The sequence below is a fragment of the Alligator sinensis genome, unplaced genomic scaffold (assembly GCF_000455745.1).
Source record: "Alligator sinensis unplaced genomic scaffold, ASM45574v1 scaffold479_1, whole genome shotgun sequence".
In the NCBI taxonomy this organism is placed as follows: Eukaryota; Metazoa; Chordata; order Crocodylia; family Alligatoridae; genus Alligator; species Alligator sinensis.
The window spans coordinates 1,510,933-1,533,772 of record NW_005842324.1 but is presented as its reverse complement, the minus strand read 5'-3'; the positions used below and the strand labels follow the sequence as shown (position 1 = coordinate 1,533,772).

The window sequence follows — 22,840 nt, the reverse complement described above, 5'->3', positions numbered from 1 at the left end:
AAGGTATTGAGCTGTAGATAGTGCCCCCTGGCATTGGGGCATATAATAGGAAGCTTCCCACATTTACCACCAGTTTATTATCTAGCAAAGATGTGACAGGAGAGACTGGGCAGACTGCTCCATATAGGCAGGTGGGTGGACTGACGTTGATACCTGGGACAGAACGTTGTCCCCTGTCACACTACTGTTTCATTCACCTTTGTGCTTATCCTCTGACATCACTTCACCTCTTGCTTACATATAGCCTCAACAAGATGCATCTCCCCTTCCCCTGATACATCCACTTTAAACAATCAACATCACCTTTTATTTCACATCATATTAGCATTTCTATACCAGTTCTTGTATAACCGCCCAACAGTCTTCCCTTACCATTGTGTGGCAGGGCACTGGTTGTGCCTGCCACTTTAAGGGCCTGGTGCTGGCAGCCACCAGGTGCCTGATGAGGGCAGCCATTTTGGAGTTAGGGGCTGTCTATATAAACAGGGCAGTTTGGCTGCTGGAGGCCAGGCAACAATATCACCTGGCCGGAAGGCTGCTGAGATCTACATCTGGAGGTAAGGAAGGAGCTGTAGGGGATGGTCAGGAGGGTCCTGGTCCTGGGTATGACCTAAAACTGCACCCTGCTGGGAGTGGGTGGCCTGGTGGGGCTCCCAGTGGTGCGGGAGCCCCCAGGAAATGCTAGGCCAGTTACCACCTCGGTGAAAGGTGGGTCGGGGCGCCTTAACCCCTAGCCCCCACCACTGGGTGGGTAACCCCTGTGTGAAGGGCCCAGAGGGCATACCCCGGGAGAGAGTGAGGGGCTAGAGACCTGACCTGAATGAGAGAGTACCCTCGACTGGCCCATGCTGGGGCCAGGACCAGGACCAGGACAGTCAAAAGGGCCAGGGGCCCACTGCGAGGGACGCCCAAGAGCCAGGGGCCTGGGGTCCCGACTGGCCTGGAGGTGGGCCAGGGCTGGTAGCCAGAGGTCCCGGGGGGACCACACCCGAGAGGGGAAAATCGTTTCGGGGGGGCTAGGTAGCCTGAATGAAGGCGGAGAGGCTGCCTGAGTGGAGGGATCATGGAGGGGTCCCGTTAGGAGGATTCTGGGCCCAGTGTGGGGGCTGGTGATCATGTGAACATCAAGATGCCATCTGCGAGGCTTGGGCTGCGGTATAGGGGAGGAAAGGAGACGCAGAGAGCACCCCCTGGCATCGGGGCAGCAAAATGGGCAGCCTCCTGCTTAATTGACATCTATTAATTAATCAATTAACATCAAGGTGTGGTGGGCAAGAAGGCGGGTGATTGGCCCAAGAACAGATGGGCAGGCCACGGAGATCGGCCCAAGTAGGCCTCCTGTTACACATTGTCTCTTCAAATGGGATTGCTTGTCATGCTTTCCTCACTTTCTTCTCAACCCATTCTGTTATTTCCCCTGCTCCCCCTACCTGACACCTAGAATTTTCCTGGAACAGTGTTCCCCAGTCTTTTAATGCCCACTTGTTCTCAGATCTTATCTCTGTCAATGTACGTTTGCAGTTTATGCGTGGCTAGCTGCATGCATTCTCGTGGTGTGAAGAATAGTCCCTTGCACACCAACAGGGTCTACATCTTTTAGATCGTCACTCTCATGCACACTATTAACAGTCTTATTTGTTGGCTCATTTGCTCTCTTTGGTCCACTCCATACATTGCTATCTTGTATGTCAATACAATTAAGTTCTCTTTGCAAACCTCCCCCACTCTTCCACACCTTCTCTGCACACCCACATTCCCAAGTGGTAAGTTGATTCTATGTTCTCACAGTTTTCCCTTGGGTATTTTTCTGATCTGTTTAATCCCCATCTGCATACCCTCTCCCTTACCAGTAATACATCCTACACTGCCATCCATGCCATTTCTACATGTTCCCTCTTTACCTGTGCTTCTCACATTCCCTTCCATACTTTGGAGACAGTCTGACTGTGAACTTGACACTGGGGAGCCTTTCCCCAGTGTCAAGCTTATAGCACCCAGGGAGCTGAAAAAAGTGGCGGGCATTCAGCTGGGAGTCCCAGCTGTAGGGCCTCTCTTAAAGGTCCGGGCACTTTGTTGGGCTCAGTGTGGCTCAGACCTTTAAAAAGTAGATGTGCGATTAAGAGCCCTAGTTGCATTCCCACTTGTTTACATTCTTGCCAGTGGGTATGGGGGACTCCCAGCTCTATGGCTGTCACTTCCATGTGTGAAGGGATTCAGCTGGGGATCAGGGAGCTTCCCACTTCCTTGGGGTTTGAGGAATTTTATGCCTCATTCCCAGAACTGCATGACCTGCCATGCACATCTGGTATGACAGGTCACAAGGTTTGGTGAGTGGGGCATAACATTCCTTAGAACCCAATAGCACAACTGCCTTAAGTTTGCCAGCAACCTAAGGCAATGTCACGAGACCTAAGGTGATACAAGATCCTTCTAAGGGTGCTACAGGGTGCTGCACAATATTAGCACTGTTAAGTGGGCAAATACCTACATGTCTCACAAGAGAAACCCTAAAATTTCAAACAGGAGTCCATAGTGTCCAAAACATGCTGTGGTTTTTCTGAGTTCTTGCAACAGAATAATTACTCTATTATTTTTCCACAATCAAAAAACAAGTGAAAGCTAAGAACTGGCATTTTCTGAGGGGTGCTTTGAGTCTAACAAGGGTTGCTTTGAATCTAAAAAGGTTGAGAGCCACTGGTCTAAGCTGCCAGTCACCTGGCTGGTCTTCTTTCTGATGTTGCTAGTAAAAGCTGAAAATCTGGCCCACATCAGCTTTTTAAACATTAGTAATATGGTCGCTCAGTTTAAAAAACTGTAAATATTGTAGAAAAGGACAACAAAAATGACGGATACCTGAAGTGTTCAGAAGAGCCACTGTTATTCTGAAGTCTGTTTTGTAAATGAATGATCTCGGTTGTGTATCTCTCTTCAGTTTCTTTCAACTGCTGCTGGAAATAGGATCGGAGGTGCTCTAGTTCTTGAGCATGTTGTTTTTCAAGTTGTCTCTTATGGTCCTCCATCTCCTCCCAATGGGATTCTCTGACCATAACATCTACAAATAGGTCATTTGATGTGGGAGAAAAAAGTCAGTTAATTATATTAATACATGTCAACTTTCTATGTAAAATAATAATAAAAAACTGAATAGCAATAACAGCAGAGAACTCATATAATTTTAATGAAGGTAATTGTGCTAACAGAGAAGTCTTATATATTAAAAATGAATGCAATACTCATCCTTCCCTCTTGAAAAATAAAACAAGAAGTAATCCAATTTTTCAGCACTGCTGAAGTGTCTAGTTTCAGAGTATGTCCATTACATTTCTAAACAACATCCCAGAGATTTAAAAGAACTAAATAAATAAATGAATAAATAAAATAGCTGGCATTGACGGTTCTGTCATTTTGTTAAATTTGTTTTATCCACTAGAAACCAATTGAGATTTAAAGCCATTAGTCCATCTATATAGGTAAAGACGTATTAGAAATAGCATATGTATCTTTTTACCAAGGTCTTGTGAAGGAGTCTGTAAGCATTCTATTTTCATCTGTAGAGAACAAATTTCATCATCATCTTTTCTAGGCTCAAACTCAGCATATGACACTTGATTTTCTCTGACCTAAGGAAAAAAAAAAAAAAATCAGGTAGAAGAAAAATATATAATATTTAACTGATTATAATTTGTATATTTAAATCAAGAATATAAACTGTAACTATCCTGAAAACGCATCATGGGTGCTGTTATTCTATAGTACAATATTTATCTCTACTTACCCTGGTCCTACATTTTGCAACTACCTTCTAAATTAACTGCTGAGTGTACTGCATTTATCCACTAAATATACAAAAGGAGAAAATGTACCATACTACTCTCAAATTTCCCACTGATGCTGCATCAATAAGAACAGTCATCATTTTTTCAAAATAATCTTATATTTGTATGAAAAATGCTGTACTATTTGCCCAGAAAAAATATTCTGTAGGTATACTGAGTTCTAGAGTATTCTTGAGTTTACCTGGATATGGATGGCTGAAACACAGGAAAAGGTGACATTTGTTTTCATGGTAATGGATGAAGAACTGCTGATAACACCCCTATTAAATACATGTTGCTAATAAAGTAGTATTCTTCTATAAAATCTGAACTCCTCTCCCTTCTACTTTAAAAAAGCAGGTAGGCAATAGCTGCAAAGAGCATTTAGAATGACAGCTGTCAATTCAGATGCGAAGTTTGTACTTTATATCCCTACAAAAGTGCTCCATAAATAAATATGGCGGGGGGGAGGGGGTTGGTTTGGCTGCCAAACTGAAAAGCAGGTGTGGGAATTGTTTTTCCTGATATAACACAAAACATTTTATTTTCAGGTGCTTTTAAGAACAGTGAAGCAAGTGACAAGCTACTGTACATTCAAAAAGCCAGAGAAAAAGATGGTGGCAGCAGCAGCTTTTCTTTTACCCAACAGCCTGGTTGATTAAGTTACTCAGGATGTCAGACACTGATGATCAAGCCTCTACTCTAAATGAGGGGACCTGAACCAAAGTCATTGATCTCCCAGAACAATAAAGGGTATTTTAGAATAAACTACTTCAGTCTCCATTCCAGTTAATATTAAGTATTTTATAAAAAGTAATACTCCACCCAAGAGGAGAGAGAGCGAGCACAATCCATTCTAAAATGACTTGCAGTCCCTGGGGTTAGAGCATTTCAAATGCATGGATTTGGGATTTAGATCAAGATCTCTCACCTCTAAGAAGAATGACCTAAACAGCATCTTACAGAATTGTTCTCTCTCCAGCTCAATTAGTTTTATATATTCCATGAAAAAAAAAAAGAACAACTTCAAGATCCAACTTCAAAAAATAGATCCACACTAAAAAAAGACCCAGGCACTCTCTTGGGACAAGGAGCAAAATGGATCCCAATCTTCTCAGACGAAACAAAGAGGTCTTTGAAACTAACCACTTGGTTAGGTGGGCAAAAGGGTATCTGCAATAGCACTGACACGCTCCTCCTCCTTCACCTAGCAGTTTTCTTTGTTCTTATTAACAAAAATATCCAGGAACCTTGAACGGTCCATTTCATATTTCTGAAATTGCTGTTGAATGATTTCTGCCGAAACTGCATTTTCAGCAAGTAAATGATTCACTAAAGAAATTTCACCCAACTCTACTTAGATGACATATGAGCAAGCAACAAAAATTTTAATTACTTTAAGGAAGATGAATATTTTACTACTGTATTCTATTTACATACTTGCTTTTAAAATGATGTTTTCAAGATTATTTGAAATTTTCTTCTCTTACAATTTTATTAACTTTAAGTAAGCTAGTTTATTCATATTTAAGCTAGTTTGTTCATAAGCATCAATTTAAGAAGCTTCTTTTGAAAGCATCTGGATAGCTTCATTTCTGTTCACATTTAGCACCAAATCCAAATCAACTTTGTAGGTCACCTTAACTGACTTACGTTGAATTTAGGCACAGAAGACTGTTTGACACTGACAACTATACAAATGCTGCTATATATTCTCTTTCACCAAGAATGCCAAGCTAGTTTTATATGACGCAAAATATCATACTTAAGAATGTTCCCAATTTAATTTTAAAAACTTTGCTTCCTTTTCTTAGGTTCAGGTCCATGACAAGTCATTAAACAGATATTAAAAATTGTGGCCTTGATCCTGCAAACACGGCACATATAGTACACCTTACATTCAAAGGGAAGCTGACATGAATACATTTAAATAAGGGAATAAGTGCTTTCAGGATTGGAACTTAAAGAAATAAGTTTCACTGCATTTAATACATATTCATTTTGTGATCATAGAAACTGAAAATAACTTACCTTTTTGCAGTCACTCATAAACTGTGTATGAAGTGCCATCATCCTGTTGCACTCTTCCCTTATCTTGTTCAGAAGAGTTTGCATATTTTCTTGCAAGGCTAAATTACAAAGCAGAATGGTGACATTTTCCATTACATTTACACTTACTGTACCACTGTACATTGTCTTTTAATATGGTAAATTGCTCACATAATTTGTCACAAGATTATTAGCATAAAAATGATTACATAAATAGGCAGGGGCCTGTATGATTTTGCACTTTGTATACATCTCCTTTTATAGTTTATGATAAAACCTCTGTTTTTCCAGAAACGTAAGGAGAAAAATCATCTCTTTCACTAATCCACATGAAATTTCTACTGTAATGAGCACTGTAAACAGTAAAGTACAGTATAGCACTCATAATAAAGGCTGTTCAGAATACTGACATATATTCAAATACAACTAGTCAGTTAAGTACATTTGTATCCATTTCACTCAGAAATTCTGAGCGTAAATATTATTATTTAGCTTAGTTCAATAATTTCCACAAATATATTAGCATAACAGTATGAGCAAAACCCAAAAGTTACTGGCAGGTAGGGTGTGTGCGGGTCTCTCTATCTTACCTTGAGCTTGAACTCTCTGTATCGGCAATTCAAGGTTAGATTTCTCTCTCTCAGTAAAAGCAGCATGGGATATTTCTTGTTCTCCATCACTAACTTCAACAGTAGTTGAGTACTGAACACTGCACAAAGACTACATAACAAACAAGAATATTAAAAAATGAAAATGGTTTATGACTTCATGAAGACAAGCAAACTAAGAACAAAAAATAGCACTATCTATGGAAGAGTATCTTCTGTAGAAATCACTGTATGCAGCTGTCTAAAGTTTTCAGATAAGAGACCCTTACAATTTGGATAGACTGAACAAAATGTGGAAAGTAGAGTCCTTTTAGGAAAAAAAAGCCATTGCATTAAAGTGGATGCTGCCAAATCTTGCAAAGTTTGCAGAATAAGGCCTACTTTGTGGTTGGTCACAGATGAATTCATATTGCCTCATACCTTCATTCTGATTCCCTAATCTTTTGCATTTGAGAAATAACCTCTACTGTGGAAAAAATACAAGAGTCCTACAACAGGGGACAGATTTTTGCAAAGATCAGTATGTACTATTATTAAGGATATAAATCAAACAGGTGGAACAAAAAGGGAATGATGCAAGTGAACACAATCCCCGCTCCAGAATTAAAAAAAAAACAAACTTAATTTGTTTGTTGCCACTGGGTTAAGCAGAAAAATACATGGCATCTTTATGATAACCAGGATAAAGGAAGCAACATTTTTCCATGGTAGTGGTACTGTGTTGAAGGTATAGCTGTATGCTGAAAAAAGTGACTGCAAAGATAGCTTTGTGGGGTTTCTCTCTGAATTTCAGTTTACAAGATTTAGAAAAAATTATCTAGCTAATTGCCCTATAAACTTAACCTGGCATCTCAAGAATTATTGTTGTTCTTTCTGGCTCTGGCACTATTATTTTATTTATGTGATTTACAAGCTGCCCTTCCAAACAAAGGTTTAGGGCAGCTTACAGTAAGAGACGGACCAACTTAAAAGGGAAATTAAAATAAATTAAACAAAATAACAAAGTAAAATAAAACAAAATGAAGCAGAAATCCCCTAAACAGCATCTTGGCCTGTCCAAATAGAAAGGTCTTGCAACACTTCTGAAAGAGTCCAGGCTTGGGCTCTGGCAGGCTTCAACATGGAGGGAGTTCTTTGGGCTCTGGCAGGCTTCAACATGGAGGGAGGTGGAGGGCTGAGGAGCAATGGCCAAGAATGACCTCCTATGTGTTTCTACCAGCTAGACTTAAGAGTACTGATGGTACTTGCAGGAGTATTATTTCCTAGTAATACTATAGAGTCTGCATTTAGAATTAATTTACTAGTTTATTTGATAGAACCCAGTTCAATCTCTCTGTAGTAGCTCCCAAGTACAGTTCATGAAAACTTTAGTCAGGAAATTAACTGGGCTACACAAGCGGTTCTCTGTAGTAAGAAACAGTGACATTATTGCTTCCTTCTGATTGTAAGTAGTTGAATATACTATACACTATTAACACTGAAAATAGAATCCATGATTTTTTTAGGTGCTTCCTAGAGCAGAATAATAACATGCTAGAAGAAAAATAACATGCTGTCTTCCATGAGGAGATATAAATTGGACCTGTGTAAAGAAAGAGGTAGAACCAAAAGAAAGCAGCCAGGAAAGAGGGCTTACAACTGCAATATCAATACAATTATGTGATCATCGACAAAGGTTAACAGTGCCTGATGAAACAAAAACTCCCCACACTTATATTCAAAATAGATAGATGTCTTGTATGTATTTTAATACAGTGAAATGCAAGGTCATATGCCCCTAGAAATAAAGAACAGAAGTAATATTTATAATGTGAGACTACTCCCTAAAAAACAATGACTTTGGTAGATAATCAATTGAACATAATGTCTCAGTGCAACTCTATGGCAAGCAATCATTAGTAAGACCTCTGCTGGAATACCATGGCCAGTTCTAGTATCTACACTTCAAAAAAGAAGTTGAAAAATTGGAAAGGGTTTAGAGAAAGCTAAAATAACTAAGTGAGAAGTAAAAAAACATGCCTTATGACCAGGGAACTGGGTTTTCTGTTCACCGTGAAGAAATGCAGAAAACACGGATTTTCTCCTTTAAGGGAGAAAACACGCAGATGTTCTCCTTTAAACTAGAAAAAACACAGATTTTATATCTTTCAAACGGAAAAAATACAGGAAACACCCAGGTTTCACCTTGTAGGCTGGCAACCTTCCAGCTTGCAAGGGGCTTTTTGGGTTGGGGGGAGTTGGGGAGGATAACTGGAAGCAGGGGGTGCCACATGCATGTGCATGCATGTATGGCCAGTCTAGGATAGCATGCCAGTGCAGAGCTTTTCCTTTTGGAGGCTAGGGACCATGGAGCCCATTCTGTGCCTGCTGGCAGGTACATGCAGAGAGGTGGTGATGGGGAGGGAAGGCCAGGCACATGGAACAAGAGTGCCCATGGGAGGAGACACCAGGCCGTGAACGCTGCTGGGCGTGGCCAGGGCCAGGGTCCATTGTGGCTCCGCAACGGGCAAGGAGAGCAATGGGCCTTCCTCTATCAAGGAACCACGCCTGCTCCCCCAGCCCAGGGGTTTGAACTCAAACTTTGGTAAGCTCCTCTCTCCCACAGGCCCATGCACACCTGTGAGCCTAGCAATCGCTCTCCCTGTTTCCCCATGCCACCAGGCACACTCCCATCTCTGCTGACCTACCCTGCACTGCCTCCCTTCCCCATTTTTGTTTTGTTTTGATTGCACAGCTGACCGACATGGGAGGGGGGGAGGGAGGGGGCGGGGAAATGCTGCTTTACCAGAGGAGGCAGCATGTTAGTTGGACCTGGTGCCTTATTTCAATGATGACAGTTAAACATTGGGAACTGTTTACTTAAGGACCTGGTACATTCTCCATTATTAGAAATCTTTAAAAAAAGATTTAAAACATATACTATAGGTTAAACAAAAGTTATAGACTTGAAGCGGAAATTACAGGGTTAGGCACTTTGGTCTGCATTATGTAGAAGGCTGACTAGTGATCATAAACATTCCTACTGGAATTAAAAGTTATCAGTTCAGTAATTCTGACCATAAGAGTGACATTCTATTCTTTTCCTGGTCCTTTAAGCATTCAGATTTGGTTGTTTACATGGTGTTTTAGATGATCAAAGTGCCAAAATGTCACCTACACAGAGGTTAGCATTCTATTTTTGGGGATATAGCCATGTGCACATGGATGACTGTGTGACTACCTAGTTGAACAAACTGCACATGCATAATGGTGGTTGGGGCCCATACTCATATCCCTTGTGGACACAGACTGCATCCAGATGAGTGCTCATGTGTGGTCTGCTGTGCCTCAGGCTTTTGAGGGTCGCAAAATGCATGCACTGCATGCGAAAAGGTTCTCTTTGCTGCCTATTTGCAGGGTGGAACCAAAATTAGATACCAGGAAATCCTGGTATCTAAAAAAAGAAAAGAAAAAAAGGAAAACCGGTTTTAAAAAAAGCAGGGCAGTGCACGTGGCTGCAGCATGTGCCGCCCAAAACTGGAGACTGGCTGGTTAGAGCCACATTCAGGCTGCCTGCCAGGCTCCGCATGCCCGGAAGGCCCCCAGGAACCACCCAGGGAAATTTGCTATGCCACGGAACGTGTGTGCAGGGGCATTCCCTGGGGAGAAGTAGCAGTGGCACAACTATGTGCCGCTGCTATTTGTCCCCAGGGAAACGCATATGCATATTTGCCTGGACATGCCTACAAAGGCCTTGGATTACCAGACATGTAGCTGGCTAAAACCCCTGGCTTAGGCTCCAGATGGTAAAAGGGCTGTGGTACACACAGTTCAGTGGCTAGGTACTTGCCAATGAAGCTATAGGTCCTGGTTCCAGGTCCCCCTCACACAAAAGGGACAAGGGACCCCAGAATTCAGGACTTCCAGCTTCCCAGGAGAATACTCTAGTTACTGAACTATTAAGAAGAAATGGGAAGTCTCTGTCTGTTTCATGTTTTGTCACTCATGCATATGCCCAGTCTGAGCATGTATGTGGCTGTCCACATATGCAGGGCTAGGCATCCAGGAACAGAATGCCAATCTGTATGCAAGTCTACCACCAGACAAACAACTAAATCTGGACACGTAGACACCCAGGAAAGAACAGAAAGGAAACAAGACAATTTCAAGACTTCAGAAGAACTACATACAAAATGCTGTTGGGGGGCAGGGGGAGCGGAAAACAGGAGCCAAAGAAATAAAGGAAGGAAGACGAAAATATTCTGGTTCGTCAAGCTACATCTACACTTGACCATGGTCGACAAGATGCCCACCTGAGAACAAGCCCCCTCCCTGGCCCTCTGGCTGCTTCTGCTTTGCACATACCCAAAGCTAGCAATTAGATAGCACAGATAGCTTGGAGGCATTCTGTTCCTGGATGCCTAGCCAGGTAACCCAGTGCTGCTCTCAGTCTGTCTCTGGAGTACAGTACTGGAAAAGAAAAAAATGTTCCAAGAAAAGCTTGCTAAGGTAGATGTGAAGAACAAAGAAGGAAAAGAGATGTTATTTATAACTAAGTAGTTCTTGATTTTCAAAAATCCCATGTAAAAATGATCCTTGCAAGGTCTTACCTGTGTAAGCCGAGAACATTCCTCAGATATTGCCTTGCTGAACTTTTCTGTAAGCATTGCTGCAGATCTAATTTCCTCATCTATGAATACAAATTATTTAGCTTATTTATTTATTGCATTACCAAATGTCATGCATTTCCCAACAAACAAAAAGACCCAGTCTCTTCTTTACGGAGCTCATAATTTTAGGATGGACAGACAGACAAATAAAAGCAATGAGAAACAGAATTTTTTCTGCTTAATATTCATGTAGGTTAGATTTAGTTACCGTAGCTGAATGAGTTTTAAGGAAAACTATGTACTGATATGTTATGCCACAGAGATTTGCTGAAAGAAAAGGAAGTGATTGTGTCAGAAGATAATACATGGGAAAACAAGAATGGAGGAATCGTAGATAAGAGTGAGGTAAAGAAATAAGCAAAGACAAAAGCTTTGGAGGTGGGTGACCAAGGGCCCCTCTACCCATGTAGGTAAAGATGAGATGGCATCTAATGCGTCATCCACACAACTGTGCTTCCTGCCATGCTGCACATGCATGACAGGAGGCGTGACTGGGATTGTACATTAGATCCCATTAGACCCTACTGCCAATGCAGGGGGAGCTCTGCACCAAGAAAATCACAGGTGCTGCAATCTCCCATCCTTGGGGGTATGTGAAATGCCCGGGGCTGGGAGATCATGGCAGATACCATCTCCTGGCCCTGGGCTCTCAGGCACAATGAGCCCCTGGAGGCAGGCTATGGGGACCCAGCATCTGTGGGACTGTGGGTCCTGGCAGCTGTGGGAGGCTGCTGGGACCCATAGTTGGCAGCTGCTGGAATTGAGAGTCCCCTCAGCTGGGGGACTCCATGCCCCAGCTGGGCATTGTGCACCCCTGTGTCTGGGAGCCCTGCAGGGGAGACCGTGCTACACAGGCAAATTAAAGCTTAATAGTAACCACCTATAAAGTTAATGCACGTTTTCAAGGTCTAACTTTTAGCTGTTGGAGCTTTTATGGCTTGATAGGTACTTTGCTTGTGTATCTGGTCTCACGATAGTTACAGGCAACCCCCGCTTAACGCTGTTTCGCTTAGCACTATTTTGCTATAACACTCATTTTAAATTGATTCCCAATTTCACTTAGCACTCAGCGAGTTTCATTATAATGATTGCAGTCACCATCCTGGGTCATTAAAAACAACTGCAGTCGCCATCTTGAGTCAAATACTTTTGGTTTCGCTTAACATTCAGTTTTTCAGGAACCAATTAAGAGCACTAAGCAGAGGTTGCCTGTACATAATTGACTAGTTAATTGCACGATACCTATAATGTGTAGAGAAGGCCACAGAAGCTTGATTAGGGTGGATAGGAAGCTATAGGAAGAATTCAAGGATGGGAACAAAAAGTGCAAAAACAGACAAGAAAGGTATTGTGCTACTGTATTTAACTCAGATTTCATTACAGAATCCAAGCCTAAACATTTCTCACATAAACCTTTTAAAATTATTGACCTAATAAAAAAAACAGAAACAAATATCTGAAAATAATCTTCCACTGCTCAGTTAACATATAGAACAAAAGTGATAATCAAATTTTTCCTAAATATTCTGAACTGTAACAATGCATGATATTTATAATGTATAGGACCTAATGTAACATTATCATTAGGTACCTACCATTTAACATGGAAACCACCTCAAATCAGTTTCTGCTAAAAATGTGACCACTATTTGAAAAGGTCCCTATTTATAATAAATTATAAATACACTACACTTTGAAAAGGCATTTAATATTTCAAAAACTCAACTGCAAAGACATATTTTGTTAGACAACTACAGATTTTTCCTCCAACTTTTCTGCTCATATGATCATTTCAAATAATTTTTTTTATATTGAGAATTGCCTATCATCATTTTTAACAATCTACCTGTTTGCTGATCTTTCAAGGTCTGGAGCTCCAACTGATGTGCTTTCTTAAGCTCATTCATTTCCTGTGCATGATTATAGACAAGCTCCTCTTTAAGGCTGCAGAGCGCACTCTCTTTTTCAGCTTGCAAATACTCACGAACTTGGTCTACATGAGCTGAATAAACTAGAGAGAGACAAATGCGCTGGGCTTCCATTTGTAGCTGTAAATCAGTCTTTGAATGAAAATAAACATATTGCAGAAAGTGAAAGATTAGAAAACAGAGTCCAAACTTTTTGTATGCATTACATATGCTAATTTTAGGGAATAATTTTAAATAATTCCAATCAAACCCTAAACACAATTATAATATTTAAATATTTGTTAACTATTATCACCTAGTTTTCATATACAAACTCTCAATCCAAATGTGTAGAATAAAATAATGTTCTCAATTTAAAATACACAAAAACTCCAACAAAATTAAAATAAAGATCAAAATCATTAAATTATCTATCAGTAGTTACTGAAAAATCATCTCACTGATTTACTTTGAAACTTATCCTGGAAAATCAAGGTATAAAGCACAAGAATTACATTTCCAACTATACCCTAGTCTCCTAAAGTCCAATAAAGCCTTTTGGATCAAGTCCTATATCTAGGGACCACTGGAATGTGGGCTTCAGGAGATTTCAGGGGAAAGCCCAAAATGTAGTATTTTCCCTAAATCTCCAGAAAACTGACATTTGGCCAAAAATGACCTGAAAACTGGGGGAGAGGGAGGGCAGGGAAAAACATAAAAAAAAAATTGCCTAAAGTGTAGAGAAGAAAAGCAGCCGAGCCCTGGAAACACTGTGGAAGCCCCACATTTCCAGGGGCAGCCTAGTACAATCAGGTTGTTCAATTCCCTGCTTTGGCAGAAAGCTTAAAAGTCCAGGCCACAGCGGAGCAGGTAAGTATCCCCTGCCTTAGGGGTTGTGGGCACAGGCATGCAGGAACTTCCTCCCTGCCCAGCATGGCTCTCCCAAGCTCCATTTTGCTTTGTTACTGCATGGGAATGGAGGGGAATTTCCCTCTCCACTTCTCTGCATGGTAGGGCAGAGCAGGGCTTGGGACACCATGCTGGGCTGAGGAAAGCCCCTGAAGCAAGGGCTCCCTGCTCCTCTCCATGCCCAGCTGTGGGGGCAAGCACCCAGCATGGGTACCCTGAGCCCTGCTCTGCCCTGCCACATAGAGAAGGTGGGGGGAAATTCCCCTCCTCTTCCGTGTGGCAGCAGAGCAAAGCAGGGCTCAGGAGACCCTGGCACTGGGCCAGGAAAAGCCCCCACATCTATGGGTGCAGGCACACAGCAGGGAGAACCTTCCCCTCCCAGCCTCATCCCACATCCAGCCAGCTAAGCAAAGCCTTGGCTCAGATGATATAGTTGGGGCTGCTCCTGCTCTGAGTAGGGGGTTGGATTAGGTCAGCATTTTTCAACCCATGGGTCGCAAGCAGATTTTAAAAGTGTCGCAGGGAGGTCCAAGGGAAACTGCTGCAAGGCTGGATGGAGCCAGCACACAGCAGGGGCAGGCGGCATGGTGAGCACAGCAGGGCAGTGTAAAGCAGTAGGAGAGGGAGGGAGGGAGGGGGCCGGATGCAGCAGCTGGAAGGGAAGGGTGTATAGAGAGTGAAAGACTCTGTGGGTCAGGGGAGGGTGTGGGTCACGGCAAGCTGATAGTTATGCTAATGGGTCCTAGCGTGAACAAGGTTGAGACCCACTGGACTAGATGACCTCCCGAGGTCCCTTCAATCATAAATTTCTATGATTTCAACATTTTTCATGGTGCAAGCTGAAAAGATGAGCAAGAGCAGTGTGAAGATGACCCATCTAGCAAAGAAATTTTTTGCCATGGATTGAGTGAAGCAGTATTCTGCAGGCATGCTTCATACAGATGGTGGCAAAACAGCTGAAGCAAAGCCTGTGTGTTGCTGTTCAACAGTATTCAGCCCCATGGTGGGCTCCCTCAGACAGAAGTGTGGGAGAGCTCACCCTGAAAAATGTGTAAAATTGACTCTGGCAAGCCTACAGGAAGCCTGCTGTTCTCCCAACTGCTGGAGCCTGAATTACAGTGACCCCCACCTATATCCACTTAGCTGTTCCAATGCAAATTCTTGTTCTACTGATTCACTACTATAATGCATATTTTAAACCTTATTTTGCTTTAAGAAAACCACTTGAACTGATTGAACTTATACGTAGTTCAGTGGGTATGTTCCACACAACATACCGGCTCCCTCATAGCTTCCAAGGAAGCTCAGAGACAAAGAGAATTCAGTTAAAACAATTTGGAGTGGAAGCAAGTGGCTCCCAAATCGTGGCCTCCCCATGTGCCCAGACCTTTAAATGACCCAGGTGCAGCCTATCAGCAGGGAGCCAGTCCCTGATACCTGGCTGTCCGCATGCTCTTTAAGCTTGATGGCGCATGGGGAACATGGAGTAGGGGAGTGGCTCCCTGATCCTGGACTCCTTGCACACCAGGAAATTTCAATAGGCTTGCAGGCAGCCTGACACTGGGGAGCAGGTCTCTGATGCAGGGCTCCGCAGATGTCAGAGTTTAAAAAGTTTAGAAGCCCAGCAGTAGGAACTAGCTTATGCTCAGGAAGTGCAACTGAAAACTTGGCCTTTGGTTTTTCTGATTCTGTAGCCATGGCTTGGTTTGGTTTAAGTTGAGAAAATCCTTCACGCTACTCTAAGTAATACTGACCATTTGTTACTCAAAGAAATCATTATGACAGCCAAGGATTCCCAGGACACAAGAATACTGGCATAGTCACTCCTTCAACTGCATAGCTGGTTTTATACCACTGAAGAATTCCCCCTCTAATGGGTGATCCACCTGTGGCTGGCTATGAGAACGTATAACATAGATCTGTGGTATTTTCTTCTAACCTGTGGAGGCTGTTTCATTATCATTAACGGAAGTGATGTGCCAAAAGGAGAGGAATACAGGATACTGCATGGCACAGGACACTAGGCAAGATGGACCTATGATCTGATCCAATAAATGGCAGTTGTAATGCTCCTAAGTATTCATGCATCATGCTACTCAGTATTAACATGCATCCAGATAAACACACAGTGCTACAAAAATGCACATACTTAAAACAGTCATTACAAGTGATTTTGTAACAATGAAAACAAATTACTTTGCTGGTCTGATAACTGATTACAGTTTGCGACTGTCATAACAGAAATCAGGTTTGGAGGCTATTACAACAGAACTGCAGATAGGGGACTGAAAGTATATTTATTCACATACTACATGCATGCTTTCTCCAAAAATTAGCCCTTCTAAACTTGGCTCTCTTAAGCAGAGAAGCTTATTTTCTAACCAAAATAAAAACATGGAAGTGCTTACTGTAAGGTGGCAGCTGCTTTTTCTTCTCTTCCCTCCAGCAGCCCTATGGAAGGATGGGTGTAGTCCAGCAAAGGCAGACCCAAGGGGCACGTCCAGACGAGCCTGCACATGCCTCTTGCAGTGTCTCAAACCCCTTTGAGACACTGCAAGAGGCATGTGCAGGAACAAAAAAACATTTTCCGCGCTGCAAATTTGCAGTGGGGGAGCAAAATTAGACCCCTAGATATCCAGGGGTCAAAAAAAATACCTCGGGTGAAAAAACTGTGCCAGGGGAAAAGACTGTACCCTGAGGCAACTGGAGGCTCAGTCCTCCAGAGATAATCTGGCAACCTGCCGTGTCTCTGTGGTTGGGCCTTTCCCCAGTCCTGAAGCATGCTTCCTGCCAGTGTGGGGCAGGCAGTGGTGCAAGCTGCAGGGACCTGAACCTGCCTTCTGCCAGGTTAGGAGGGGGCTGGAAGAGGGGGAGGAGATATTCCCCAACTCCCCGTTCTTCCTCCCTACTCCCTGTTCATTCCCCCAGCTCCTCAACACTCACTGGCAGTAGCAGAGAAGGAGCAGGAGGCTGGAGAGAGCAGGGGAATGTCTCCAACTCATTTCCAGGGGCTTGTCTCCAGCCTTGGGAGGCTGGAGACAGCAGGGGAATGAGCAGGGGGCTGGAGACAGCCCCTGGAGACATTCCCCTGCTGTCTCCAGCCCGCTGCTGGGGGGGGAGGGCGGCAGAATTCCTCAGCTGCAATTTGGAACTCATCAGTCCATTCCAGGCTTCTTTCATTTACAGAAATGTCTCATCCTCCCCTGAGCTTGTTCATAAAAATTCTTCAACCCCTCATTAAACATACTGGTGCTGGCAATGGTAGGAGTAGTAGTATAAACTGGCTGCCAGTATTTTTACTACCAACCTGGATTTGATGACCCAGTGGTTAAAAACCCCCAAAACTAAACAAGCAAACAAAACTTGCACCTGGCCCAGTCTTGAGCTTTCAGCATTATCAGCACTGGAACAGTTGCATCAGTGCTACAATAATGGGGAAATTTTAATGAAATGCCCATTATAAATACAGTTTAAAGAGGCCAGAATCACATGATTAACACATCTGAATACAGATTTGTGTGCTACTAATGACAAGTTATTGCCAATATGTAAGCAACTTTAAGATCAGATCGGCTGATTATTTAAGGCCTGATTCTTCAGAAGTCTGTTTGCCATCTAGAAAGCATGGTATCTGTGCCTCTCATTGAGAGAAATTCCAGAAACAGGTAGCAATTCATAAAAGCATGAACAAAACAAAATATTTGAGATGATAGCACTAGAAACAACTGAAATTACAACAAAGAATTAACAAGTCAAGGAGAACAGTAAACTACTGCCTTAGGACCAACCCTTGAGCAGTTATGAATCCATGCAGTGGATTGGTAACCCCAGAGCTGGCAATGTGGGTGACCACTCAGGGTGCACCACACATGCACGCACAGCAGCACCACGCCCCCTCCCCTCCGTTTGCAGCGTTGCTCCAGGCAGAGGCAGATGGACGGGGTATGGGTGTTAGTCCAGTGGGGAGGCAGAGCTGCCCATACTGTCCAGCCTACCCCTGATTCCAGCCACTGCTCAGAAGGAACTGGGCTCCACTTCCCCACCACACTGCACCCTGCATCCGTGCTCACCTGCCTTTGTCTGCAGCAGCACCACTGACTTGGGGAAGAGGGCACCAAAACAGAAGTTCATCCAGGGTGCCATTTTCCCTATGGTTGGCTCTGGGTGACTGTAATGGAACCCCAACCCCATTACTAGAAGGAGGGCGGGGGTAGGGCAAACCAAGTACCCCAACCCTTGCTGGGACTTTCCTGTCCCTTGCCTCCCCTCTCCTCAGGATCCCCCACTGGGGGTGGAAGGGAGAGGACTGTGGGAGGCCCCGCTCACAGACAGCTAGGTGTTTTCCTTCCTAGCACTCAATGCACCTGATTAGCTGGGAGTCAGGTTGCCAGACAACAGCACATGACCAGGTTAGCCAGGCAGGAGGTCAGGGGACCAGAGAAACTGGAGAAAATAAGAAGGGAATGGAACAAGAGCAGCATGCAGCTACAAAGGGAAAGCCAGAGCTGTTGGGGCTGTCCCCAGGTAAACCCCTGTGGAAGAATGGGGAAATCAGCAATGCTGTTGCCTCAGGACAACAGAGCAAATCTACAGATAATTTTTTTGTTTACATTTCTTTTGGGGTCTGCACAAGCCCCATTAACAGCCCAGGCAGGGCTTCTGGCACCAGCTGGGGATTTGAGTTTTAGTAGACAGGGAGCGTCCAGAAGCAGGGTGCCTGAGGCCAGACTGGCTTCCCTGCCACACTGCAAGGGCAGCTTGGGTTCCCATACCATGGACCTGGAGTGGGACCCTAGGCAGCTAGAGCAAATGTGGCCACTGGCAGAGGTGCCTGGCCAGACACACTTTGGAAAATGTGCCAGCCTTGCAGGTATGCCCCAGGGTGGCTTACAGTAACCATGCAGTATAACTTATGCTTGAATGTTCCTGCAGTGATACAAGTGTGGCAAAACCAATCCAAATTTAACTGTGCTTCTTTGAGGGTAAAATGTATGATTTAGCTCATTTGCAGCACTAGGGAAGCTTGCAGATATAACAGCTACAACATAACAGCTGATGCCTGCACCCAAGTACCAACTCCCCTTCTGCTTTTGAAGCAGCTAAAAGTTACCTCTGTCGGTAACCAGATATTGCATTTTAAAGCACTTTAACTTATAAAGGAATTTAGAAAGGGTATTTTTAAACTTCTCACAAACAGCAAATGTTTCCTGATAAAAGGAGCAAGAATTCTTTATAGAAGTTTAAGAAAAGGAAAGAAACTGAACTACTGAAACAACACGAGTCTGATAAGATGAGCTGTTGCAAAAAAAGACTAGATGCAGGCCCAGCTGAAATATCTAGCGGTTAGTATCTTCTGACAGCTTCCTCACATTCTATTTCTCATCCTCTGACCAAATAAATTAAAATAAAAGATTATTAGTATAGTGGCTAAAGGATGGAAAAGTGTCAACATTCCATTTTACAGGTTCAACAGAACAAGAACACTATAAAAGAAAAGAAAATTCTTTGCATTCTTTTATAGTTTGCAAATGTACTGACTATATTAGAGGTATGAACCTGTAATGAAAAATGGGGAAGCATCTTGAGGGGAAAAAAAACTAATTAACTTTCATCATAGGTAATAAATTAAAATGCTGTATGTACCAAATTTTGAAAAATAATATAAAATCTCTCCTCACTTTCAGTATACTTTTTTTTCTTTCATAAATTACTTTATTTCTGAATTTCCCCAAGCACCATTGAAAAGAAAGATCTCTGCGTGAATATATACAGATATAATCACTTTTGTAATTCCCTTTTAATTACTGATCAGCATACCCACAACAGTCAGTAAACTAGAAGCAATGAACATATTTACAATTTTTAATTAACAACTTTCATTTCAGATGCATGCCTGGTAACTCTCTTTACTATATATATTTAAGGTAACATACCTGTTCAGATTTTAATATATCTAGCTGCTGCTGAAGCTGATTATTTTCATTCTGAGTAATAGACATTAGTGATGTTTCTCCTGCTAATCTGTCAGTCATCTGATGCAAATGATCTAACAGTGACTGCTGTTCTGGATTCAGTATTTGCTGAATTGACTCCTCTGTTGTTACACAATGACTGGGCTCTTTACCCAAATTCACACTGCCTTCTCTTACTTTTATTTCCTCAGCAAATTCATTGCTTGGATCAGATATCAGAGTTGTAGTTTCAGTAGTTAGGGTGGCATTTGATTGAGCTTTTTCTTTGCAGTGTTTTATTTTACGTTCAATAATGTTAATATCGGTCTGGTTATTAATAATTATTATTTCTAATTCTTTACATCTTGATAAAACTTGCTCTTTTTCTTGTTTTAAAGATTTAACTTCTTCACTTAACTGACAAATTTCACTATGTTTGGACTTTAACTGTTCAGAAAGATCTGAAAGTCTTAAAGACAGTTCTAGTTTCTCACGCTGGGTAACCTCAAGCTTTTCCATGAGTTCTGTTGTATCTTTCTCAATAACTTCCCCAACTTCAAAAGTTTCTGCTTTGCATAACTTGTTGTCTCTAGTGCCTTCAGAGACTGAGCTTTTAGTTTTCAATATAACCAGTTTATTGCTTTGTATATTCTGAAGCTCTTCTGTCAGAGCCTTGAGTTTGGATTTATACTCAACTTCCTGTTTATTCTTGCTGTCTTCTATATCAGCTTTTACCTTTAGTAGACAAGCGTATTCTTTCTGGAGCTCTTGGTAGTTAACTTCAAATTTTTTCTCAGCAAATAAAAAAGTAGTTTTTTGCCTTTCAATTTCCTCCTTGAGTTGGATGCCCTGTTTTGTAAGCTGCTCATTTTCAGCAAACAGTTTTTCTATTCTTTTTTCTAAGTCCAGGTTTTCTGATTTACAACTAACATGGTCTTTGAACACTGAATTTTCTTCTGAGCTTAGTGAGGTGTGCTTTAACTTATCTTCTAGGACTCTATTTTCATCTTTAAGGTGGCTATTCTGTGTTTCAAGTTCTGCATATTTTTCTTGAAGGCAATCTTCTCTCTCTCTCATTTGTTTCTCCAGCAGTTCAGTTTTAAGTTGTAATTCTTGAACTTCTTGTTCAAGTGTACCCTTTTTTTTTTTTTCTTGCCTAAGAACTTCTATCTCCTTTTGGAGTTCTTGGATTTGAAGAGTCATTTCTTCTGACTTGGAGTTTACAAGAGACTGCCGTAAATCTTTCAGTTTTGAAATCTCTAATATTAGCTGATTTTGCTTTGTTATTAAGTTGTCCTTTTCAAATTGCATGGCTTCTATCTTTTGACTCATTTCATTTTGTACCCTGTCTAATTGTTGTTTATAGTGGGCAGTCAGGCCATCTTTAAGGTTTTCAATGTTTACTCTGTGTTCTTCCTGTAAATCTTCTTTAAGTTTGGACAATTCTTCTTCGTGACTAAACAAAAGCTGTGTCCTTAGTCTCTCTAATTCAGCTTCTTGAGATTCAGCCATCCTGTCCAAAACTGCATCCTTCTCCCTCTCTAGCATTTCAAGTTTTATTTTATAATTTGTGACTTCTGCTTCATGTTTTAATTCTAATTCTTTCCGGAACTCAATTTCAGAACCAAGCTGAGCTTTCAGATCTTCAATCACAACCTGGTATTTGTCTGCTTCATTTAATCTGCATTCCATAGACATTATGGTCTGTTTAGCTCTTTGAGTTTGCTCCCGCGCAAAACTCAGTTCTTGAAAAAGATCTTCAATTTGTGTTTGTTGGAGAGATTTTTCTGCTGAAATTGCTTCCAGCTGTTGTGACAAATCTTGCTTTACTTTTTCCCTCTGATGGTTAGCATCTTGTAATTTTACATTTAAGTCATTAATTGTAATATTCATTAAATATATTTCATCTTCACGAATATTATCACTTGAACAAAGGTTTAAGGTTTTCTCCATCTCAGCTTTTTGTTGGGAGAGAAGCTCGTCAATTTCTAATGCATGTTGCTTAATTAATTCTTGCTTCATTTGTACAAGTTGCTGCCCATGCATCTCATCTAATTCTGCCTGAAGTTGTGCCAGTCTCCTTTGTGTTTCTAATTCCATTCTTTGTACAATGTCAGTTTCAAATTGGCTGTCTTTATGACATCGCTTCTGCAATTCTTCCACAGTGCCCATTAACTGTTTTATTTCATCAGAGCATTGTCTTTCTTTTTGTTTGCAGTTACTCAGTTCCAATCTCACATTGTTTACTTCTTGGTTCTTTTGTATAATCTGTTCTTTTAATTCTTCAATTAATTTATTGGCATTTGATAATTTTTCACTTAAGTGAACTGCATTTCTTTCTCCTTCTGAAATTTTTGCTTCCAGACCTTCAATTAGTGTTTCGTTTTCTTGTAGCTTCTTATTGGAATATTCTCCACTTTTGTTTTTTTCCTTATAAACCAAACATATAAAATTAATCTCTGGTATCTTAGTGAGCAACTAACACATTTACATACATTTAAATCTTTTCTTAGAAATATATCATACAATTAAAATTGAATGATTTGCTAATTATTTCAGTATTTTTCTATTCATCTGAAATAACTGAAGACTCAAGATCACTTAATTTTTTTTCCCTGAGTATACCTGCATTCAATATATGTTTGGCATAGTTACTTCAAAGCCTTTTTTAAATCTCAGTTTTCCTTTCTAAATGATTTTTTAAAATTTTGGTTAAAAAATGGAAGTATACACAAATGTAACATTAAAAATCTTGGGGGGGGTGTGGAAGAGTTCTTGATGATTTTGTTAGAACTCTCTGGCTGCATCCAGACGAGCACGGCTGTGCACCATGTCTGCGGTGCCACATACCGCACATTCAGCTGATCCCTGTACTGCAAGGGAGAAGCACAGGTTTTCTTTTTTTTTTTGACCCCTAGATATCCTGGGGTCAAAAAAACCCTGCCAAGAAAA

The 22,840-nt window shown here is 41.7% G+C and overlaps 1 protein-coding gene across 1 annotated transcript in view; it reads right to left on the bottom strand.

Moving 5' to 3' along the window:
* LOC102372483 (A-kinase anchor protein 9) overlaps window positions 1-22,840 on the bottom strand; it is a 125,361-nt gene that overhangs the window by 69,431 nt on the left and 33,090 nt on the right. The window contains exons 9-15 of the mRNA XM_025210002.1: window positions 19,871-22,318; window positions 12,968-13,181; window positions 11,062-11,141; window positions 6,455-6,584; window positions 5,847-5,944; window positions 3,509-3,620; window positions 2,854-3,052 (exon numbers count right to left, since the gene is read on the bottom strand). Coding sequence (XP_025065787.1) covers window positions 2,854-3,052; window positions 3,509-3,620; window positions 5,847-5,944; window positions 6,455-6,584; window positions 11,062-11,141; window positions 12,968-13,181; window positions 19,871-22,318 — 3,281 coding nt within the window. The remainder of the gene's footprint in view (window positions 1-2,853; window positions 3,053-3,508; window positions 3,621-5,846; window positions 5,945-6,454; window positions 6,585-11,061; window positions 11,142-12,967; window positions 13,182-19,870; window positions 22,319-22,840) is intronic.